The sequence below is a fragment of the Phacochoerus africanus genome, chromosome 4 (genome assembly GCF_016906955.1).
Source record: "Phacochoerus africanus isolate WHEZ1 chromosome 4, ROS_Pafr_v1, whole genome shotgun sequence".
NCBI classification, from domain to species: Eukaryota; Metazoa; Chordata; class Mammalia; order Artiodactyla; family Suidae; genus Phacochoerus; species Phacochoerus africanus.
The window spans coordinates 16471804-16494063 of NC_062547.1; the positions used below are offsets into that span (position 1 = coordinate 16471804).

At 42.2% G+C, this 22260-nt stretch overlaps 1 protein-coding gene across 1 annotated transcript; it reads left to right on the forward strand.

The window, feature by feature from the left end:
* Nucleotides 1–530: 530 nt before the first annotated feature.
* Nucleotides 531–21005, forward strand: MTCH2 (mitochondrial carrier 2). Its single transcript, XM_047775723.1, has 13 exons — nucleotides 531–736; nucleotides 3479–3563; nucleotides 3727–3833; nucleotides 8653–8679; nucleotides 8849–8911; nucleotides 10721–10778; nucleotides 11261–11312; nucleotides 11740–11799; nucleotides 13394–13487; nucleotides 15115–15162; nucleotides 16475–16542; nucleotides 18633–18708; nucleotides 20796–21005. Exons 1-13 carry the CDS (start codon nucleotides 650–652, stop codon nucleotides 20880–20882), a joined length of 912 nt encoding a protein of 303 aa, XP_047631679.1. The 5' UTR covers nucleotides 531–649; the 3' UTR covers nucleotides 20883–21005.
* Nucleotides 21006–22260: the final 1255 nt, after the last annotated feature.

Sequence of the window (22260 nt, forward strand, 5' to 3'; positions counted from 1 at the left end):
AGGGCAGGGACCAAACCCGCAACCTCATGGTTCCTAGTCGGATTCATTAACCACTGCGCCACTACGGGAACTCCCAAAGGGGAGGGGAATTTAAATATAGGTCAGAAAATGTGTTTCCGATAAGTTTTAACATTAACTGTGTGAATGAATAAATGCACCAATAGCAACCCCCCTGATGGAGTCATTATTCTATCTAGTTTTTCTTGGCCACTAGATTATGATTCTGATGCTGAGTAGTCCTTAGAGTTTACTTTGCTGATGCCAAAAAAGCAAGTGCAGAGGCGAAGAATATCGAAGATCCCTTTTCAATTCTTTTTATTACTCTGACCTTGCCCATGCGGCCAGGGTCACTCCCCATTACCACGCCCATTCTTCTCCTGGGCCCTTCCAGCCCGCGCAAGCGCAAGAGAAACTGCCATTCCTAGTGGAGGGCGTAAGCCCCGCCCCGACCCCTGCTCCCGCTCGCGAGCGCCTGCCGTTTCTTGGGGCGTGGCGGTGGGCGGGGACTGGGGGGGAGAGGCGCGCGCCGCTGCGTGCGTGCGCGCGCGCGCCGCGGGCAGGCCAGTGAAGCCGGCGGCCCTGGCACGTGATCTGGAACCGGCTCGGTCGCTTGGTGGCTGTGTCTGTCTGTCCGTCCGCGGGTGCCATCATGGCGGACGCGGCCAGTCAGGTGCTCCTGGGCTCCGGTCTCACCATCCTGTCCCAGCCGCTCATGTACGTGAAGGTGCTCATCCAGGTATGAGTCCTCGCCATTCCCTTCCCCGATAGGCGCCTTATTCAGGCGCCGCTGCCCACGGTGCCTGAGGACCGGCTTCAACCATCCCAGGCCTTCAATCTCCCGAGATGCTGCTCCTTTGCTGCCCGCCTCTTCCTTCCCCGCAGGGACAACTTCCACCGCGCGCGGAGCTTCCACTGGCCCTGGGCCTTCCCGAGATCTCGCCTCGCGGTCAAGTGGGGAGGCCCTCTCCGTTCCCGGTAGCCAACTGCCGCCTTGCCCTGTCCTTCTCTGCCCTGCCCAGTGGCTTCTCTGAACTTTGTTTTTTCTAACCTGAGATTGATCCAGGCCGGGCATCGCCAAGGACTTACCAACCCTCCCCTCTCCGCATCTCTGAAATTAGCATTCATCTCTCCTCCTGGGCCCCAAATGCAAGACTTAAAATCTCTTGAAGACAAATTTGAAATTAGAGGGGAGCCAACATTTTGTTAGCTTTTCTTTTCTTTTTTTGCTGCTGTAGCTGCTGCTATTCTATTCTGAGATTTTAGCACCAGATACCTAGAAAAACAAGGAGCTCATTCAGAAGTGATAATGAAGTGGTTGCTGAGTCAAATTTCTGAAGGATCCAACAGCAGCCCATATGGCTCATGACAGTGAAATTCACATCTGTCAGAGCTGGAAATCAGTTCAGCTAAAAGAGTTTTAGCAAGTTTAAGTATGTATGTTAGTTTGTAATCTACTGTGCAATAGTTCTTAAATGGTATTTTATATTCCCAGTCAAGTATGCCAGGTTTCAGCAGATATCAACTGTTAGATAGTATTTGCAGTTGCCTTTCAAAGTTTCCCTGTGATAGGCAGGTCATTCATTTTTTTCACTTTTTGTAGAGAGTTGATGGAATTACATCATGCATAGTACCAAGGATGGGAGCAGTTTTTAGAACCCCTGTCCTCTACTTTTCTGTCAAAAAGAAGCAACACACTAGGGAGGACTCCATTTATTAAATATTGATGATTTGACTTGTGTAGATTCAGAATCTATTTGTAAAAATCTATTCTTAAAATAAGTTATTTAAATTAACAACAAAATCTTTGAAATGTATCATGACATCTAGAGTTGGCATATTTGTAGCTAGATAACATCTGAAGATGACGGCTTTTCTGTTCTTTTTTTTTTCTTTCTTTTTTTGCCTCCTCGAGGCATATGGAGTTCCTGGGCCAGGGATCAGATCTGAGCCTCGGTTGCAACCTCTACCGCAGCTGTGAAAATCTTTAACCCACTGTGCCAGGCCCAGGGATTAAACCTGCATCCCAGTGATCGAGAGGCGCCGCTGATTCTGTTGTACCACAGCAGGAACTTCTGAGATGACAGCTTTTTGCAGTAAATAAGCCCATTACTTAGTCCTTATCCAGGAGGCAAGTTTTTCTAGTGACATTCAGAGCTCCTGCCTCAAAAACTTGAATATCCTTAGTCCCTGCTGTACAACATCCTGTGTTGCCAAGTGTCTCAGGGGTTTTGGTAAAATTCCAAAATAGTCAGTTTTAAAAATAGTAACACTTTCAGGGAGTTCATTCAGGAGTTACTTAGTTGAACAGGTTAAGAATCACAGCAATAGAAAGTTAAAACCAAGTCTGACTGCGTTCATTCTCTCAAGTATTGCTATGGCACTAGAGTCTGAATATATCATAGAAGTAAAATGATGACATTGATTCTAAAATGGTTCTTGTTGGGAGTTCCCACTGTGTCTCCAGCAGGTTAAGAACCTGACCAGTATCCATGAGGATGCGGGTTTGATCCCTGGCCTCAATCAGCAGATTAAGGATCCAGTGTTGCCATAAGCAACAGTGTAGCTCAGGATGCAGCTTGGATCCCAAGTTACCCTGGCTGTGGTGTAGGCCAGCAGCTGCAGCTCTGATTCGACTCCTAGCCTTGGAGCTTCCTTATACTGCAGGTTCGGCCCTAAAAAAGGAAAAAAGTAAATAAATAAAATGGCCCTGTTGGTTTAACAAAGACTTGTAATTATCAAGTTATGAATTATCCAGCTCTAACTGCATTTGCCTTTTGAGTGTTTTGTCTTGCTAGCCAAATATTAAGTTGATGCTAGCTTAGTCTTTTCATTTTGTCCAAATATTAAAAATATGCTAGATTTTTTTTCTTTTTCTGCTTTTTAGGGCCACACCTGCAGCATATGGAAGTTCTCAGGGTAGGGGTCAAATTGGAGCTGCAGCGGCCGGCCTACACCACAGCCAGAGCAACTCGGGATCCAGGCCGTGTCTTCAACCTACACCACAGTTCGTGGCAACACCAGATCCTTAACCCACTGAGTGAGGTCAGGGATCAAACCCACATCCTCATGGATACTAGATGGGTTGGTAACCTCCTGAGCCACAATGGAAACACCTAAAAAATGTGCTAGATTTTCTTTAGAAAAAATTTTTTGAGCCTTCTCTGTAAACTGTAGCTTTCCTAACCCAGAAGATTCCCTATTCTATTTTCAGCTTGATATTAGTGTATCTCGGCAGCTATATGGTTTACTTTGTAGAATTTGAGCCAAAAGAAAACCTGGAGTTTGTTGAAACCAGTCTTAATCAAGTGACACCCCCCCAAAAAAATTATAAGTATCATCTATCATCACTGTCCTGGAAAACATACATTTCATTTTTAACTTGTGTTAAAAGCCTAATATTGTTCTTTATTTAAGAACTTGCGACCCAGGCATTCCTGGAAATATTGCTTAGTATTGATATATTCTCTTGTTTTTAAAGGTGGGATATGAGCCTCTTCCTCCAACAATAGGACGAAATATTTTTGGGCGGCAAGTATGTCAGCTTCCTGGTCTCTTTTGTTATGGTAGGTGTCTTTGATTTCTTTGGAATTGGATGACACTGAGGAATGTGATAGGCTCCTGCTATTACAATTACTGAAAGGACATAAATAGGAAGTGTGTTTTCTTGAAATTTTTACATAATGATTTCTTCCAACTAGAATGTAAATCTCTGACTTGTTTTTTTAGCTCAGCACATTGCCAGCATCGATGGGAAGCGTGGATTGTTCACAGGCTTAACTCCAAGACTATGTTCAGGGGTCCTTGGAACTGTTGTCCATGGTAAAGTTTTACAGGTAAGAAGGAAATCAATCCACTTTCCCATAGATTTAGATTACCTTTTATGTACAGTCTGTTCTACTGATGAAGAGCAATTTCAAAGATATAGATATCTATCCATGACCGTTCTTCCTCTTGAAAAACATTTATTGAAAAACACCCTTTTTTTTCCTTTTTCTTTTTTTTTTCTTGTTAGTGCCACACATGCAGCATACGGAAATTCCAGGCTAGGGGTTGATTCGGATCTGCAGCTGCCAGCCTACACCACAGCCACAGCAACACCAGATCCAAGCAGCATCTTCAACCTACACCACAGCTCACAGCAACACCGGATCCTTAACCCACTGAGCAAGGCCAGGGATTGAACCCGTGTTCTCATGGATACTGGCTGAGTTCATTACCACTGAGCCCCAACGGGAACTCCAAAACACCCATTCTTAATTCTTTCCTGGAAAGCAAGGAGAATTTGTATAAAATGAAATAAATAACTGCTTTTGATGTACATAAGCTTCTTCCTCTGGATCAGTTCTGAGCAGAAATTAAATACACTTATTTGAGCTCTTGTATAGCTCATTTTATTTCTTTGAAGGAGGACTGAAGCTAGTTAAATATATGTTTCTTTCTGAAGTTATTTTATTTTCCTCTTATTCTAGTGTTACTCTTAGTGAAGTAGTTTCTGTTCCCAGCTTTTTTTTTAACTTAGCAAGATCAAGGTAAAAGTCAAGACAGTGTTTATTTTATTCGCAAGAAGAAAAAGAGGGACGGTGCATTACTAGGGCAATGGAAATGATTTTCCTTGATCTACATCACGGTTATGTGGATATTTGCTGTTTAGTTATTTATTCCATTGTGCATCTGTATTTTGTGTACTGTTGATGTGTTATAGTGAATAAAGTTGAAAGTTTTTGTATTTTAAGAAAACCTCACCCAAGAGTTCATTGACTGTAGAGTAGTGGTTACATTTGAGAAGGGGGGCAAAATGAAGGGTGAAACTTTAGCTATATCCATGGCATTTTATTTTACAAAGGCAAGAAATCTTAAGCAAAAGTCAAAATGTTAACATGTTTTCAACCTTGATGGGAGATACATAAGTGAGTTTTCTTCTTAATTTTTTTGTATGTTTGAGATGTTTTATAAAATGTTTTTAAAAAACATCAGAACAGGAGTTCCCGTCGTGGCTCAGTGGTTAACGAATCCGACTAGGAACCATAAGGTTGCAGGTTCGATCCCTGGCCTTGCTCAGTGGGTTGAGGATCCAGCGTTGCCCTGAGCTGTGGAAAAGGTCGAAGACAAGGCTCGGATCCCGCATTGCTGTGGCTCTGGCGTAAGCCAGTGGCTACAGCTCTGATTAGACCCCTAGCCTGGGAACCTCCATATGCCGAGGGAGCGGCCCTAGAAAAAGGCAAAAAGACAAAAAATAACAACAACTACAAAAAAAAAACATCCTTTTTTGGAGTTCCCGTCATGGCGCAGCATAAACAAATCCGACTAGAGGTCATGAGGTTGCGAGTTCGATCCTGGCCTCAATGGGTTAAGGATCCGGCATTGCCTTGAGCTGTGGTGTAGGTCGCAGATTCGGCCCAGATCTGGTGTTGCTGTGGCTATGGCGTAGGCCAGCCTCTGTAGCTCCAGTTGGACCCCTAGCCTGGGAACCTCCATATGTCGCAGCTGCGGCCCTAAAATGCAAAAAACAAAAAAAAACCTTTCTTAGTGAATTTTTTGTTGTGCCAGCTTCTTTTAACTTCAAATGCTAAAACCTACTACTTTGATTGTACTGGTTTCTCAGTTGCACCAGTTGCCATGTAGGTCAAACAGAACTGCCCTTTGCTATATTACAAAGGTGTTGCGAATACAAATTCTGTATCATTTAGAACAGTCCATGAGAAGGGTGTTCAGCATGAATATGGTTGAGAATACAAACAAATTGGTTGTGTAGTTCATAATTTTGCCTCCTGCTGGCATCAAGGATATGTTATCTTTTGTGCTTTGGCTCTCAAAAATATAGCAATATGCTAACCAATCTGTATATTCTTTTCAAACTAAATTCCAAATGTTTACAAACTTTTTTTTTCCTTCTTTTTTTCTTTCTTTTTTTTTTTCCCCAGGGCTGCACTTGTGGCATATGAAGGTTCCCAGGCTAGGGGTCTAATTGGAGCTGTAGCCGCTGGCTTACGCCACAGCCACAGCCACAGCAATGTCAGATCCGAGCCTTGTCTGCGACCTTTTCCACAGCTCATGGCAGCGCTGGATCCTTAACCCACTGAATGAGGCCAGGGATCAAACCCGCAACCTTATGGTTCCTAGTCGGATTAGTTTCCACTGCGCCACGACAGGAACTCCCTGGAAGCTGTTTTCTTATTCGTTATATTTATCCTTGTGTCATGCCTGTGGACTGAATGTAGAAGCACCGTTCTGAGTGGCCTGTGGGTCAGAGTGATGGAGTGTTAATGAGCCAATGTTTTTCGTGGGTTGATTACTAACTCTTATCTGGCCACACAGTACTCTGGCTCAGAATGTTGCTGTTACCCAAGTGAGGTTTGGATTGTCATCTGGGAAAGCAGTCCTCATCTAGTTCAAAGAGGTTTATATTTAGAGTCAGAGCAAGATTAAAGTTACTGTTCGAGACCAAGTTCCTTTATGTAAAGGAAAACTAAGACAAACTTGAGGTAAACAGATGTCCAAATATGTATTTGACATGTAGCCGAATAAAATAGGACAGGGGACTGGTACTACTTTTAGTATTAAAAGTAGCTTATGCAGGAGTTCCCATCGTGGAGCAGTGGTGAATGAATCTGACTAGGAACCATGAGGTTGCAGGTTCGATCCCTGGCCTTGCTCAGTGGTTAAGGATCTGGCATTGCTGTGAGCTGTGGTGTAGGATTCAGACTCGACTTGGATCCTGCATTGCTGTGGCTCTGGCATAGGCTGGCAGCTACAGCTCCGATTGGATCCCTAGCCTGGGAACCTCCATATGCCGCAGTGCAGCCCTAGAAAAGGCAAAAAGACCAAATAAATAAATAAATAAATAAAAGTAGCTTATGCCGTCAAGAAGAAAGACTGAATCAGGGTTGGTAAAACTGTTAACCTTTGTAAGAAAGTGTTGTGTATATCTGAACAAAAATTAAATTGAGGAGTTCCCATTGTGGCTCAGTGCTAATGAACCCAACTAGTATCCATGAGGATTCAGGTTCAATCCCTGGCCCCACTCAGTGGGTTGAGGATTCAGTGTTGCTGTGAGCTGCGGCCTAGGTTGCAGATAAGGTTCAGATCTGGTGGTGTTGTGGCTGTGGTGTAGGCGAGCAGCTGCAGCTCCAATTCAGTCCCTAGCCTGGGAACTTTCATATGCCATGGGTGTGGCCCTAAAAGAAAAAGAATTAAACTGAAGTCTGTTCAGGAGTTCCCATCGTGGCTCAGAGGTTAACAAACCTGACTAGCATCCATGAGGACTCAGGTTTGATCCCTGGCCTTGCTCAGGGGGGTTAAGGATCCAGCGTTGCTGTGAGCTGTGGTATTGGTCACAGACACAGCTTGGATCTGACGTTGCTGTGGTGGCGGTGGTGTAGGCTGGCAGCTACAGCTCCGACTGGACCCCTAGCCTGGGAACCTCCATATGCCTCAGGTACGGCCCTAAAGAGACAAAAAAGACCAAAATAAATAAATACATAAATTGAAATCTGTTCAAAATAATGTGGAAGAGACAGGTTGAAAATTTTATTAACAGGCGTTCCTGCTGTGGCTTAGCAGTAATGGACCCAACTAATATCCATGAGGATGTAGGTTCGATCCCTGGGTTCACTCAGTGAGTTAAGGACCTGGTGTTGCCATGAGCTATGGTGTAGGTCGAAGACTGGGCTCAGATCCTGTGTTGCTGTGGCTGTGGGGTAGGCCGGCAGCTGCAGCTCTGATTCAACCCCTACCTTGGGAATTTCCATATGCCACAGGTTCAGCCCTGAAAAGCAAAAAAAAAAGAAAACCTTATTAACAGAGTGAAAAATCAAAGTCTAGAAATGAATGACTATTTTTAAAGATGCCTGAAACTGCTAGAATTAATTCTGTCCAAAGACCTGGAATTTGACAAAAAGCTATCATTTAGTTTAATCATGTTTGTTCTCTTGCCTCTGATGATTTTTTATAAAATGTAAATCTTTTCGCAAAAGACAGTGATGTCTATTTTTAAAATCTGGTTATGGCTAGGCAGTCAATTGGTGCAAGTATTTCAGCCAGCATGTCTTCTGTTTCTGAAATATCCCACAGATATTTTCCTCTTCTAATGCAGTATTCTGAGCTCTGGCAGTATTTGTGTTCTCTTCTCTAGAAGAAAACATCATCTACTCTCTGGCTTGGTTAGAAACAGAGATACAAAAGAGAAAGTGAGGCAATTTCAGCTACTCAGACCTAGCACCAGTTCTCTCTTCTTTGTATAGTGAAGAAAAGCGTTTTGACCTAATTTGGTATCGGACCTGCTTTTTCCATGAAAAAGCCCTGAGGTTTTTTCCATAGTCTTAGTGCTAGGCTGTATTTTTACCAATTTATTTTCTGTTACAGGCATGTGTTTAGTAAATAATGTTCTCGGATTTTTATTTTTATTTTTTTCCTTTTTCTTTTAGATAAGATTTTTATGAGCTGACCAATCAATATGTTAATATCTTAACAAGATCATCTCAGAGGCACATATTTCTGGTTGATTAATTAGAAGTAGAAGTTAATTAAAGATTTGTAGTTTAAAAAAAAATCAACTATTTTAATTTCTGCCAGTCAGTAGAGTTTTTACATCCTATCTCCGTGACACCATGATAGTCCTAATCATCCTTTCTTTTCTTTTCTCTTCCTTTGTAGCATTACCAGGAGTGTGACAAGGTTGAGGTATGTTGGAGCTGATTTCTATGCATGAGCCCAATTCCCCTGCAAGCTGCTGTTGTTCTTTGGGGTCCCCTTTAGGAGAAGGGACAGTCAGTCAGTTTCCCTTTTATCTTAAAGTGTTGCTATTCAGGGAACCATTAAGATATGTGTCTTCTTTCATTTTAATTTCCAGGGGACAGGATCTGGAAATGTACAGAAAGAAGTTTCCTCTTCCTTTGACCGAGTTATCAAGGAGGTAAGATAGATGCTTATGATTTCCCTAAATCAGAGCTGGGTGGCAGTTTTGGAATCAGGATCATCAGGCCTGTATGTTCAGTGTCTTTTCCAAATGAAATTGAATCGTCAATGTAATTTGGGCTTTACTGTATATAGAACATAGAGAAAAAAGCATTGCTTATTGTTTGGAATAGGTGCATTTCAAGAAAATGTATTTTGGGTAGTTCGCATCGTGGCTCAGCAGAAATGAATCTGACTAGCATCCATAAGGATACAGGTTTGATCCCTGGCCTCCCTCAGTGGGCTAAGGATCTGGTGTTGCCGTGAACTATGGTGTAGGTCTCAGGTGTGGCTCAGATACTGTGTTGCTGTGGCTGTGGTGTAGGCCAGTAATTATAGCTCCGATTTGACCCCTACCCTGGGAACTTCATATGCCGAGGGTGCAGCCCTAAAGACAAAAAAAAAAAGAAGGAAAGAAAGTATATTTTGCCCATTCATCTTTAAAATTGAAGAGGCTGCTCTTTTTTTTTCTTTTTTTTTGTCTTTTGTCTTGTCTTTTTGCCATTTCTTGGGCTGCTCCCACAGCATATGGAGGCTCCCAGGCTAGGGGTCGAATCAGAGCTGTAGCTGCTGCTGGCCTACAGCCACAGTAACATAGGATCCGAGCCACATCTGCAGCCTACACCACAGCTCGCAGCAGCACTGGATCCTTTAGCCCCTTGAGCAAGGCCAGGGATTGAAACTGCATCTTCATGGATGCTAATCAGACTCATTAACTGCTGAGCCACGAAGGAACTCCCATTTTATATATTTTTAACTTTATTTAGTCCATCCTGTCCTGCAGGCTCTTAAACTGCTGTTGGAGTAGGGGTGAGGGATCTCTTAACTAAATGACTGAAGATAATGTTTAAATGCAAAAATAAATCACAGACTTGATCTATTTACAAACTACCTCCTAGTATTATGATTGCAGCATTGGTTTGTTGGGTTTTTTCTAAAAAACTAACCTCTTTACAGAGGCCTTGTCAGGGAAGATAAGCTACGGTAAATATAGCAGCTATAAGATACTGTAGTTATGGGGTTGTAGTGGAAAAACAAAATCATCCTATTCTCCTGGAGATATTGGTACAGATTAAATAGAGCCTGAAATTTGTCCAGTGTAGATATCAGAGTCTCTGAAATCACTCACAATGAGAGAGCACCTTAATAATCTAAATACAAGCCTCATAGTTTTATCCCAGTTAGGTTCTTTTGTCTTTTTGCCATTTCTTGGGCTGCTCACGCGGCATATGGAGGTTCCCAGGCTAGGGGTTGAATTGGAGCTGTAGCCACCGTCCTACGCCAGAGCCACAGCAACTTGGGATCCGAGCCACATCTGCAACCTACACCACAGCTCACGGCAACGCCGGATCCTTAACCCACTTAGCGAGGCCAGGGCTGGAACCCGCAACTTAATCGTTCCTAGTCGGATTCATTAACCACTGCGCCATGATGGGAACTCCCCAGTTAGGGTCTATCTGCTGATGACTTTCCCTGTTTCTTTGCTTTTGTTTTTCTTATCTGTAAATTTGAGGGGATAACAGAAATCTGCTTTGCAGAGAAATTGTGAGAAGTAACTGTAACAACATTGAAATCCGTAAGTGAAAGGTCTGCCAGAATGACAGTGTATTGTATTATATCCCATTCAGGCTACTCTTCCTGACTCCAGGAAGGGTAGGAGTGCTGTGTCGCTCACTTTCTTATTCTGCAGTATCCACCCACACTACTTCCCACAGGAATTTGAGTGTCATTTATTTAGATTTCAGAAGTGTGTGTTGATTGTTTTTAGACAACTCGAGAGATGATGGCTCGTTCTGCTGCTACTCTCATCACACATCCCTTCCACGGTATGTTTACAGTTGTTGTTTTGTATCATAATCTTTCCTAATTACTTAGATATGTTGACATGAGAATTCATTAAAGTCCTTTGCCTGTGTTTTGGCTTTTGTTTGTCTTTTTGTCTTTTAGGGCCACACCCGTGGCATATGGAGGTTCCCAGGTTAGGGCTCAAATTGGAGCTGCAGCTGCCCGCCTAAGCTACAGCCACAGCAACTCGGGATCTGAGCCTCATCTGTGACCTACACCACAGCTCATGGCAAGGCTGGATCCTTAACCCATTGAGTGAGGCCAGAGATCAAACCCACGTCCTCTTGTATGCTGGTCGGGTTTGTTAACCACTGAGCCATGACAGGAACTCCGTGTTTTGGCTTTTGTCCAATTTATCCAGATAGCAAAATGTCTTAGGGTGGAAAAGTCTCCCCCGCCACCCAAGAGCTATCAAAATTTTTCTTGAGGTGGCTTTACAAATCTTTTTCTCTGTGTTCTATAGTGATCACTTTGAGATCTATGGTACAGTTCATTGGCAGAGAGTCCAAGTACTGGTAAGTGTTTTTGTTCTCACGTATCAAGATCAAGGAGCCAAAGTATTAGAATAATATATTTTACATTTTTATGATGCCTGGAGCTTACAAAACACATTTGTGTATCTTATATCGTTTGGTCCACACAAAAAAGCATACTAGAAGAAAACAGCCCAGACAGGTTTAGAAGGCTTCCCAGGATCTCAACATCACAGAGCCACTGAAGCCAGAATTTACCCTAACTCCCTGTGACTACACCCTTAGAAGTAATGTGTCCACCTCTATCTCCAAATTCAACTCTCCTTGCAGCGTGAGGGTGGTAGAAACAGGGGCAGAAGGGATATAAATTTGACTTGTCAAAAATGGTAATTGAATGTTGTTGGTTTTTTTTTTTAATAGCTGCAAAATAATCTTAATGTGTTTTTACCTTTCCTCCTTCTAAACCTAGTGGACTTTGTGACTCCATAGTAACTATCTATCGGGAAGAGGGCATCCTAGGATTTTTTGCGTGAGTAAATGACTTATTTGTGTGATTTTTGAGAGAGTGGAAAGCTTTAATGAGAATGAGGACATGACTCATTCCTCACTAATCCTTGGGGAAAATGTACTCTTGGGTTTACTTGATATTAAGCTCTGTTTAGGCCCCTCTGACTTAAATTCTCTTGTAAAGGTCCCAGATGTTCACCCTGGATATCTAAAATGTTTGAAATGGGGGTTTTGACAATTTAAGTCATTCCAAGTTTCTACCCTTACAATAGGTTCTCAATTACGTATAGCTGATAAAATGAGAAAGTTTTTTGTTTTTTGGCCTTTTTTTAGATCCTTGAGTGTGGCACATGGAAGTTCCCAGGCTAGGGGTTGAGTTGGAGCTACAGCTGGCCTACAGCACAGCTCTCAGCAACGCCAGATCCTTAACCCACTGAGCAAGGCCAGGGATCTAACCCTCATCCTCATGGATACTAGTCAGCTTCATTACCCCTAAGCCACAACGGGGACTGAACTCCCATTTAATTTTTGAAAAACGGGATAATCATTTGATGTGTATCTTCCTTTTTTTTTTTTTTTTTTGCTTTTCATGTTCGCTCCCTTGGCATATGGAGGTTCCCAGGCTAGGGGTTCAATCGGGCTACACCACAGCCACAGCAGGGCAGAATCTGAGCCGAGTCTGCAACCCACACCACAGCTCATGGCAACGCGGGATCCTTAACCCACTGAGCGAGGCCAGGGACCGACCCTTCAACCTCAAGGTTCCTAGTCGGATTCCTTTCTGCTGTGCCACGATGCGAACTCCTGAGAGAATGCATTTTTGCACTATATTCATTCTCTTGAGTTTTCTTTGGAAGAAAGACCTTAGGCTACTACCCTTGTTCTTCTGTAAATTGTAAAAACCGTGTTATTAACTAAATGGTTCTTTTTAATTTTCTGAGTGTTTCCACATAGTCGATTTTATTTTTGAGTACCGTTGAATACTCTGAGATATAGACAGGGCAGCTATTATTATTTTCATTTTAGAGATTTTAAAAAAACATACATACTCTGGGAAGTCCATTTGCTGCCCGTCACATAGCTGATGGGTGGTAGAAGTGGCCTTTGCACCCTAGTCCTCAGTCTGTGCAGTAATATTCGTCCCACTATTCCTCATGACCTCCCCGAAGGTGCCCAGGCCCTGGAAACATGATTTTGATGCCTCTCACGTGTATCTGTATTGGGGCCATTCTCATTTTGTAGTCTTTCTCATCATTTTACCGCCAAATTGGAATATTAAGTAGTTTAGCAAAAATCATTGTTAACTCTCTTCTCCAAAGTTAGGCAAATTTTTTGACGTCCTGCTTAGAGTTATGACTGGTAAAGTGAGTCATTAGCCTTAGCTTAGAGGGGTGTAGCTGACCTGCATTTTTAAAAAGAGAATGAGAGTCATTAGAGATTAGCCTCAAGTATAATTAATATTAACTAGAATGAACTAGATTCTGGTATTTGGCTTCCTTTCAGTTCTCTAGAGTGAATTGAAATCTAATTTTTTGAGAAGTGGTCATATTAAGTGAAATATCTTTTTACTGATCACATTTCTTGGTTCTTCTTATTTTTATTGTTTCTTCATGTAGGGGTCTTATTCCTCGCCTCCTAGGTGACATCATTTCTTTGTGGCTCTGTAACTCACTGGCCTACCTCGTCAATACCTATGCACTGGACAGTGGGGTAGGTTGTCTCCTTGATGAAATGTTCTGGTGCTAACTGCATTGTATTCACCCGGCAGCTAGATGAGCTGTAAAGTAAGATAGTAGTTGGATACATGCCAGACTCGTCATTATATAGCTAATTTTTTTTTCCTGGCTGAGCCTGTGGTATATGAAAATTCCCAGGCCAGAGATCAAATCCAAGGCATAACTGCAACCTGCACCACAGCTGTGGCAGTGCCAGGTCCTTAACCCACTTCACGGGGCCTGGGATCGAACCTATTACACCACAGTGGGACCTCCTATAGCTAAATATTAATAGCCAAGTTTTTTGGGTTTTGGTGGGTTTTTTGTCTGTCTTGTCTTTTTTAGGGCCTCACCCGCAGCATATGGAGGTTCCCAGGCTAAGGGTCTAATCAGATCTGTAACTGCTGGCCTACACCACAGGTCGAGGCAACACCACATCCTTAACCCCCTGAGCAAGGCCAGGAATCGAACCTGAAACCTCATGGTTCCTAGCTGGATTCGTTTCCTCCTGTGCCACAACGGGAACTCCTAATAGTCAAGTTTTTAAAGGCTAGGAGAATGGCCTATACTGTTTTCCATGGAGAAGTGTACCTAGAAAGTCCCTAGGGTGTGGCAGGGTGAGCCCAAGAACTCTACCTTGTCTCCATGCTGCAAGGAGATGACTTCTTTATTGATAACTTATTTTATTTTATTTTATTTTATTTTGGTCTTTTTGCTATTTCTTTGGGCCGCTCCCGCGGCATATGGAGGTTCCCAGGCTAGGGGTCCAATCGGAGCTGTAGCCACTGGCCTACGCCAGAGTCACAGCAACGCGGGATCCGAGCCGCGTCTGCAACCTACACCACAGCTCACAGCAACGCCAGATCCTTAATCCACTGAGCAAGGGCAGGGACCGAACCCGCAGCCTCATGTTCCTAGTCGGATTCGTTAAGCACTGCGCCACGACGGGAACTCCGATAACTTATTTTAGAGGACACTGTGAAGCAGGACAGTTTTATAGTATATTCAGGTATTTCGTTTAATCTGAAGTGTTAAGGGGATTCCTGGACAGTTTTGAGAATCAGCCTTCCCTACAAGTAATCTTTCTCCAGCCTCAGCCTCTGTGCACAGGCATCCCCATAGCCTGGTGGAGAATAGAACACAACCAGGGGTGGGACTAAATCCATGTGCTGGGTTTCTTGAGTGTGGAGACTGGTCTCCACAGTATCTGGTATGCAGCTCGGGGTATATGGAGGTGATGACTTGTCCCTGAGTATATGCAGTGAATGTGGTTTCCAGGGATCATATTCCTAGGACATGGAAAGAGCTTACCAATTTCACGTCCCTTTGTTTTTGAAATCCTGGGGCTCTTACATTTGTTCCTAAGCCATCTTAACCTAACACTAACTTGTCTGTTAATATTGAACCAGGTTAGCATTATATGTGTATTGAATCAGATTGATCATTTTGGACCACTGCCTTTTTATGTTCATAATCAGTATCTTATGTTTTCATCCTCTAAATTAACTTTCAGGCTGTCAAAGAAACTTGTAATTTAGAAATAGAATATATTGGTATAGTTGGGAGCAGTTAGCTGTTTCATTTTCTTACTCGTTCTCATGAAGGCTTTCTTCCAATTTTAGGTTTCCACCATGAATGAAATGAAGAGTTATTCCCAAGCTGTCACAGGAGTGAGTTTTTTTTTAGGTCTTTTTAAACCTTTTAGGAGTTTGGTTTTGTTTTAAATTCAGTCTGTGTCATCACTGCTTTAAAGTCTCAGGAGTCTCTCAAATTTGTTACTGTTTGTCAGAGGTAAGAATCACCCAGAGTCCCCTGCGTCACAGTAACAGTAATAACAAGCCCATGTGGTTTGGTGCTGTTCAGCTTCCAGGGGGGTGTGTGGGCATTTCTCATCACAGCTCTACCCCTTCTTCTCCCTGTATCCCGCTGATCCTGTACTGGACTCTTCGCCCTCTTTATTTTTATTTATTTATTTATTTTTTTGTCTTTTTTTTTGCCATTCCTAGGGCTGCTCCCGTGGCATATGGAGGTTTCCAGGCTAGGAGTCTAATCGGAGCTATAGCCGCCAGCCTACGCCAGAGCCACAGCAACGTGGGATCCGAGCCGCGTCTGTGACCTACACCACAGCTCACGGCAACGCTGGATCGTTAACCCAATGAGCAACCTCATGGTTCCTAGTCGGATTCGTTAACCACAGCCACAATGGGAACTCCTCTTCACCCTCTTTAATCATGTGGAATCTTCCAGTAGTGGACTTCTGAAGTAGTTTCCATTGTCTTTGGAAACATATTCGTGTGTTTTATTTTCTTCAGGGGTATTTTGAAATGCTTATTGTATTTAGTTGTATTTACTTTTTTCTCTTAAGTAATGAAGTTCAGTTTTTCTTTTTTTTTTTTTTTTGGCTTTTTGCCATTTCTAGGGCCGCTCCCTCAGCACATGGAGGTTCCCAGGCTTGGGGTCTAATCAGGAACTCCATCAGTCTTATTTGAATTAGGGCTCAATCACAGAGAAAGACAAGTCTTCTGGTCTTTGGATAAAAGGTTGTATGCGGGAGTTCCCGTCATGACTCAGCGATTAGCGAATCCTACTAGGAACCGTGAGGTGCGGGTTCAATCCCTGGCCTTGCTCAGTGGGTTAGGGATCCGGTGTTGCCGTGAGCTGTGGTGTAGGTCGCAGACGCGGCTCGGATCCCACGTTGCTGTGGCTCTGGCGTAGGCTGGTGGCTACAGCTCCGATTAGACCCCGAGCCTGGGAACCTCCATGTGCTGAGGGAGCGGCCCTAGAAATGGCAAAAGACAAAAAGAAAAGGTTGCATGCAACGGTATGTTAGGAGGGAGCATTGATAATTTAGTCTTTCCTGGAATACTGAGAAAGCAAGCCACTGTGGGAGTATTTGACCACAGTGGCACTAGGTCTAAGGGAGAGGAGAGAAGAGATTAAAGATGACCCAGTAACTCAGCTGTCTTTTTTACTCTTTTACAGTTTTTTGCCAGTATGTTGACATATCCTTTTGTGCTTGTCTCTAACCTTATGGCTGTCAACAACTGTGGGTAAGTGCCTTGGATTTCTTACTTTGTAGTTGGCTGTCTGTGTGCCTGACACGCCAAACAGTCATCCTAGGAATTTGGGTAAGAAAAGTACAGTTGATGCTGTGATTAGATTTCCTGATTTTTTTCTCTGTCCCATGTATCAGCAGTGCCATCAATTTACATTATAAACAGTTACTTCATATCCTTTTTTGGAATAAAGAAGGGCATAAATAATATTTCTCCAAGTGCCTGTAAGTAATGTGCACTTGCCAGTAGTATAGATTCTTTTCTGAAAAGGATAGGATAATTATTGAATTACTTTATTTTATTTTATATCTTTTTTTTGCTTTTTATGGTCGCACCTGCTGCACATGGAAGTTCCCAGGCTATGGGTTGAATTGGAACAGCCACAGTCACAGCCATACCAGATCTGAGCCACGTCTGCAACCTACATCACAGCTCATGACAACACATATCCTTAACCCACTGAGCAAGGCCAGGGATCGAACCCGCGTCCTCCTGGATACCAGTGGGGTTTGTTACCACTGAGCCATGACAGGAACTCCCTTCACATTTTTCTTTTATTTTCAATCTTTTTTTTTAATGATTTTTATTTTTTTCATTATAGTTGATTACAGTGTTCTCTCAATTTCTACTGTACAGCAAAGTGATCCAGTCATACATACATACGTGTGTGTGTGTGTGTGTGTGTATGTGTGTTCTTGTTCTCGCATTATCCTCCATCATGTTCCATCGTAAGTGACTGGTTATAGTTCCCTGTGCTGTTCAGCAGTATCTCATCGCTTATGTACTCCAAATGCAATAGTTTGCATCTATTAGCCCCAGACTCCTAGTCCATCCCACTCCCTTCTCCCCCCACCACTATTTTAAATCTTTATTTTCTCTTTTGTGAAAGTGTCAAAAAGCACGTCAGGGATTGAACGACAGCCCATACCAGTTTTTTACAGGGGCTTCATGGAGAAAGTTTTGGCTTTTTTTTGTTTTCTTTTGTTTTTTTGACTGTGCTTGTGGCATGCTGAAGTTTCTGGGCCAGGTAGAGTTTCCCAGGCTAGGGGTCCAATCGGAGCTGTAGCCACCAGCCTACGCCAGAGCCACAGCAACGCCATATCTGAGCCACGTCTGCGACCTACACCACAGCTCACAGCAACGCCAGACCCTTAACCCTCTGAGCGAGGCCAGGGATCGAACTTGCAACCTGTGGTTCCTAGTTGGATTCGTTAACCACTGAGCCATGACGGGAACTCCTTGACTCTTGATTTAATTCAAAAGTCTGTTCCAATACAGTGGCTGACACAGTATACCATTAGACATGTGACAGTTTTCAAACAAGATGCCAAATAGGTAGCTGGATAGAGTTTTGAGCACATATCACATTATATTCTGTTGGTTTGGTGATTTGTGGAACACCTGCCACATTTTAGCCCGGAGCAGACTTGAAGGATAAGTTAGATGTATTACTGCTGTTTACAGTCTTTTAGAGAGGAACTGATTATGGGTTATACCTGAGTAAGAGCTTGGAGCCAGCTTATATCCATGGTCACATTTGGATCTTTTGAATACCACTTAGTTTCTAAATCGTCTTTCCCTGCTCTTTCATCCTATAATTTCTGTGTTTTAGAACTTCATTTGTCCACAAATTAAAACGTAGATGTTTTAAAAAATACATGCTGGATTGAAAGTTCTGTTTATGTATTGATTCAAAACCTAAATATAAGGGAGGGAGAACCTTTTTGGGTTTTTTGGTTTTGTTTTAAATATTGATTTATTATTCAAGTAACACATAATCATTGCTGAAAATTTAGAAAATACAGAAAAGAGAAGAAAATGATAATATTTTTATTCAACACTGCAGAGACAGGCACTATAAATCATGTAGCATGTCGGAACACATAACGTCGTATATGTATACAGGGGAGAACCCTTTTGGATGCTCGGTCTTTCCCTTGCTCCAATAGAATTTGTTTCGTTAGAAGTTAAATTGCCTCTCAGGGAACCTTCTAGGTAGAATATTTTGACAAAAATTTATTGAACTCTTGAGAGAATGTTTTGTAACTATTACCTTCAATAGCTAATCTTTTTTTCTATTCCAGGCTTGCTGGTGGATCCCCTCCTTATTCCCCAATATATACTTCTTGGATAGATTGCTGGTGCATGCTACAAAAAGAGGTACTTCTCTGTTTCTCTCTCCCTCCCGCCCTCTCTCCCTGCTCCTCTTGTTTTATTTTATTTTGGTTTTGTTTGTTTTCTTAAATGTCTCTGGAACCCCAGGTTAATTCTTGTAGGTCATCCTGTGGTTACCAATTAATGTATCTTTTACAGTGTTCCATGTGTCCCTCTGGCGTAGTAGTAAAATGTGTTGCTTAGAAATCATCAGAAGGGATAATAAAGAAATAAGAAATCCCTAGATGTGATCTAGAAACTATTCGATTTAGACAGTTCAGCATAGATCACATTCAAATTACGAATAAGTTCTGAGGAATTGGTTATCCTGATGTTAAAATGACGCCCTTGGAGTTCCCGTCGTGGTGCAGTGGTTAACGAATCCGACTAGGAACCATGAGGTTGCAGGTTCGGTCCCTACCCTTGCTCAGTGGGTTAACGATCTGGCGTTGCCGTGAGCTGTGGTGTAGGTCGCAGACGTGGCTCGGATCCCGCGTTGCTGTGGCTCTGGCGTAGGCTAGGGGCTACAGCTCCGATTAGACCCCTAGCCTGGGAACCTCCATATGCCGAGGGAACGGCCCAAGAAAAGGCAAAAAGACAAAAAAAAAAGACACCCTTGATTTCAGATTATTTTTTCCAGCCTCACTTTTTTATAACTTCAGAATTTCCTAATATATTCAAGCATTTTCCTGTAGTATATAGAGAAACTGAGGAATAAGAAGTTATTTATGACATTATTTGTCACAATGATGTTGATAGAGCCGATCTCTTACTTCTAGAGTCTTAATAGTAAATGACTTTGTTCAGGCTCCAATTTATTGTTTGTCATTAATATGAAGTAAGTCATCTACAACCCAAAATTCTTGATCAGTCTAGGCAAAGCTTTATCAGGAACCAAAACGATGAATGGCTGTATGCTAAATTTAATATGGAATCACCTAAAATGGCCCTCAGTTGAAAGCAGTTTTTGAGTGGGAAGCACTTTTTAAAGGATTGTAGGTAGAAGAAAGTGTATGAGGAAGCTCTTTGTTACATTATATTATACCACTAATGACACATATGACAAAGGCCTTTGTTCACAGGGCTCAGGCTTCCCAGCCTGAACTTTGAATGGAAAGGCCTGCCAGCGGCTGGAGGGACTTTTGCTCATCATGCCCAACAAGCCCCTCTCTGAACACAGGAAGGACATTTAAATGGGTGCTGGACACACCTAACAGCAACTCTCTGGGTTTCCTTCTGAGTTTTACACTCTCTGTTGGACAGTCTCCTTTTGTGGTCCCCCTTTAAAAGGAAAGTGGTCCTTCTTTCCCCACTTTCTAACTAATCCCTCACTGTGGAAAGAAAGCAGATAGAAAATTACTAGGGTATCTGATACCTTACCTAGGGAACAGTTGGTCATTGAAGTGATTAAGACAACAGCATAGTTTGAGCATCTGCTGTATATCAGGCATCATGCTAAGAGCTTTTCATGTATCAGCTCGGGTAACCCTCAGAATAACCATGTGAGGGATGATACTGTTCTTGATGAGCCCACTTCACTTATGAAGAAACTGGGACTTTGAACGGTTAAATAATGCCCATTGTGTAACCCAGGGTTACACAGCCTGTCTTTGGGAGAGTAGGATCTACATGCAGGCTCTCTAACTTGAGAGTCTCCTCACTTAAGCTCACAACATTACTGCTTTAATTTTACAAGTTTTTAAGTATTCCCCAGGAACCGGACCATTCCATTCAAAACAAATAAAAACTGACACTTCCTGTGTGTTAGCACTGTTCTCCACACTTTGTATGTATTGACCAATTTGATAACCCAGATAGGAAGCGGCAGAGCCAGAATCCAAACTGGGAATTCTGTTTAAATAAGTAAGAAATTCTTGCCTTAATCTGCGTGGTAAAAGCAGTTAGTTCCATGTAAGCTCAGCTTGTGTCGGAGAATAGAAATTGCTACTCTGGTGATGGTCCCAGTTTTATCCTGGTTATTTTAGTCACGTCTCCCAGAAACATGTCCAGTTGGATGTCTCTGCTGATTTGGACTGGCTGACCTCATTTTCACACTAGACTTTATTTGTATTTATTTTATTTTTTTTTTCCAGGGAAATATGAGCCGAGGAAATAGCTTGTTTTTCCGGAAGGTCCCCTTTGGGAAGACTTATTGTTGTGACCTGAGAATGTTAATTTGAAGATGTGGGGCAGGGACAGTGACATTTCTATAGTCCCAGATGCACAGAATTATGGGAGAGAATGTTGATTTCTATACAGTGTGGTGCGCTTTTTTAATAATCATTTAATCTTGGGAAAATGGAGGTGTTTGGTGTCTGCCTTTTTTGTTCTTTTTTTCCAGTACAACATAATTAACTACTGAGATTCCCCCTTTAACTATTCTGAGATGGGACCTTTTTGCTCCAGACTATTTTACTTCAAGAAAAATGTTGCATTTACCTAAAGTTATAGGCAGGTCGTCCTGTGATTTGAGCCGTAATTTAAGGCTTTTTAAAATGAAAAGTATAGTCCCAAGAAGAAAGAGAAATAGTTCTGTAAAACTTAAGAAAATTAATAAGGCAAACGATATGGGAGGTTATAAATTCCCTTTTCTTTTGTAGATCCTAAAACCTCAGCAGAATCCACCAGGATCTGCCTCCCATTCTATGCTTATTTGATTAACCTTGTCTCTCAAACTTCAAAAATGGACAATACACTGCTGACTTACCCTAGAAAATCCCCGCATGAGGCACCCATGCCTTTGGTCGTCTGTTTATTGCAAAGCAAGAAATTGTCACCACCAACAGCAAAAAGTACAATTATAGAGAATAAGTAAGATTTGGCAAAGAAGCATAATGACTTTTTTTTTCCAAAAGCAATTCTTATTGTCGTAATACTATAGCATTAGCCCCCTTCTCTAAGAGCTAAGTCTTTGTCAGTCTGTAAATTACATCATTATACAGTTCTAATTGTATATAATCTTCAGTTTTTTATTTTGTTTCCTTTTTTGTTGCAGAAGGTGAGTAGTTTGTTTTTCATTCCTGATGACACCCTTGGAAGGTGTTCTTGTAACTTCATATCTGGTAATGCAGACAGACTTAAGTCTACAGGGTTTTAGGATATTTGACCTCCTCGCATGTCATACCCTCTGTTAGGCATGTTAACATTTGCAGGAGGGGGAAAAAAATCACTCTTGACAGAAATAAATTTCCACTCAAGCATAAAGCTCTTATTTACTCAGGCCTTTTAAAAGCAGGTTAAAATGCTCAAAAATGAGAAAGCATTTGGTTTCATTTATTTAAGTAATCCGCTGGGATGTTGCCAAATGAGTAAGCATTTAATTTGCTGTTTCTCAGAAGAATTTGCTACTTCCCTATCAAAGCAACAGCACCCACAATATTAGAGCATGAAGGGTCTCCTCCTTCCCCCAGGTTTAGGAATATAGCCTGAAGCTCATGGGTAGCTTACCTTGAAATGTCTTTGATGTCTCTGTCTCAAAAAGTAATGTAAATTTTATATTCTATTGAATTTTATCTGCATTTGTTTTAATATAAAAATGTTTTGCATTACCTACTTCTT

Excerpts from the sequence above, each read along its gene's own strand:
- MTCH2 (XM_047775723.1), top strand. The coding sequence starts at position 650 with ATGGCGGACGCGGCCAGTCAGGTGCTCCTGGGCTCCGGTCTCACCATC. Across the intron at positions 737-3,478 it reads ACGTGAAGGTGCTCATCCAG|GTGGGATATGAGCCTCTTCC; the intron begins GTATGAGTCCTC and ends TTGTTTTTAAAG. Across the intron at positions 3,834-8,652 it reads TCCATGGTAAAGTTTTACAG|CATTACCAGGAGTGTGACAA; the intron begins GTAAGAAGGAAA and ends CTTCCTTTGTAG.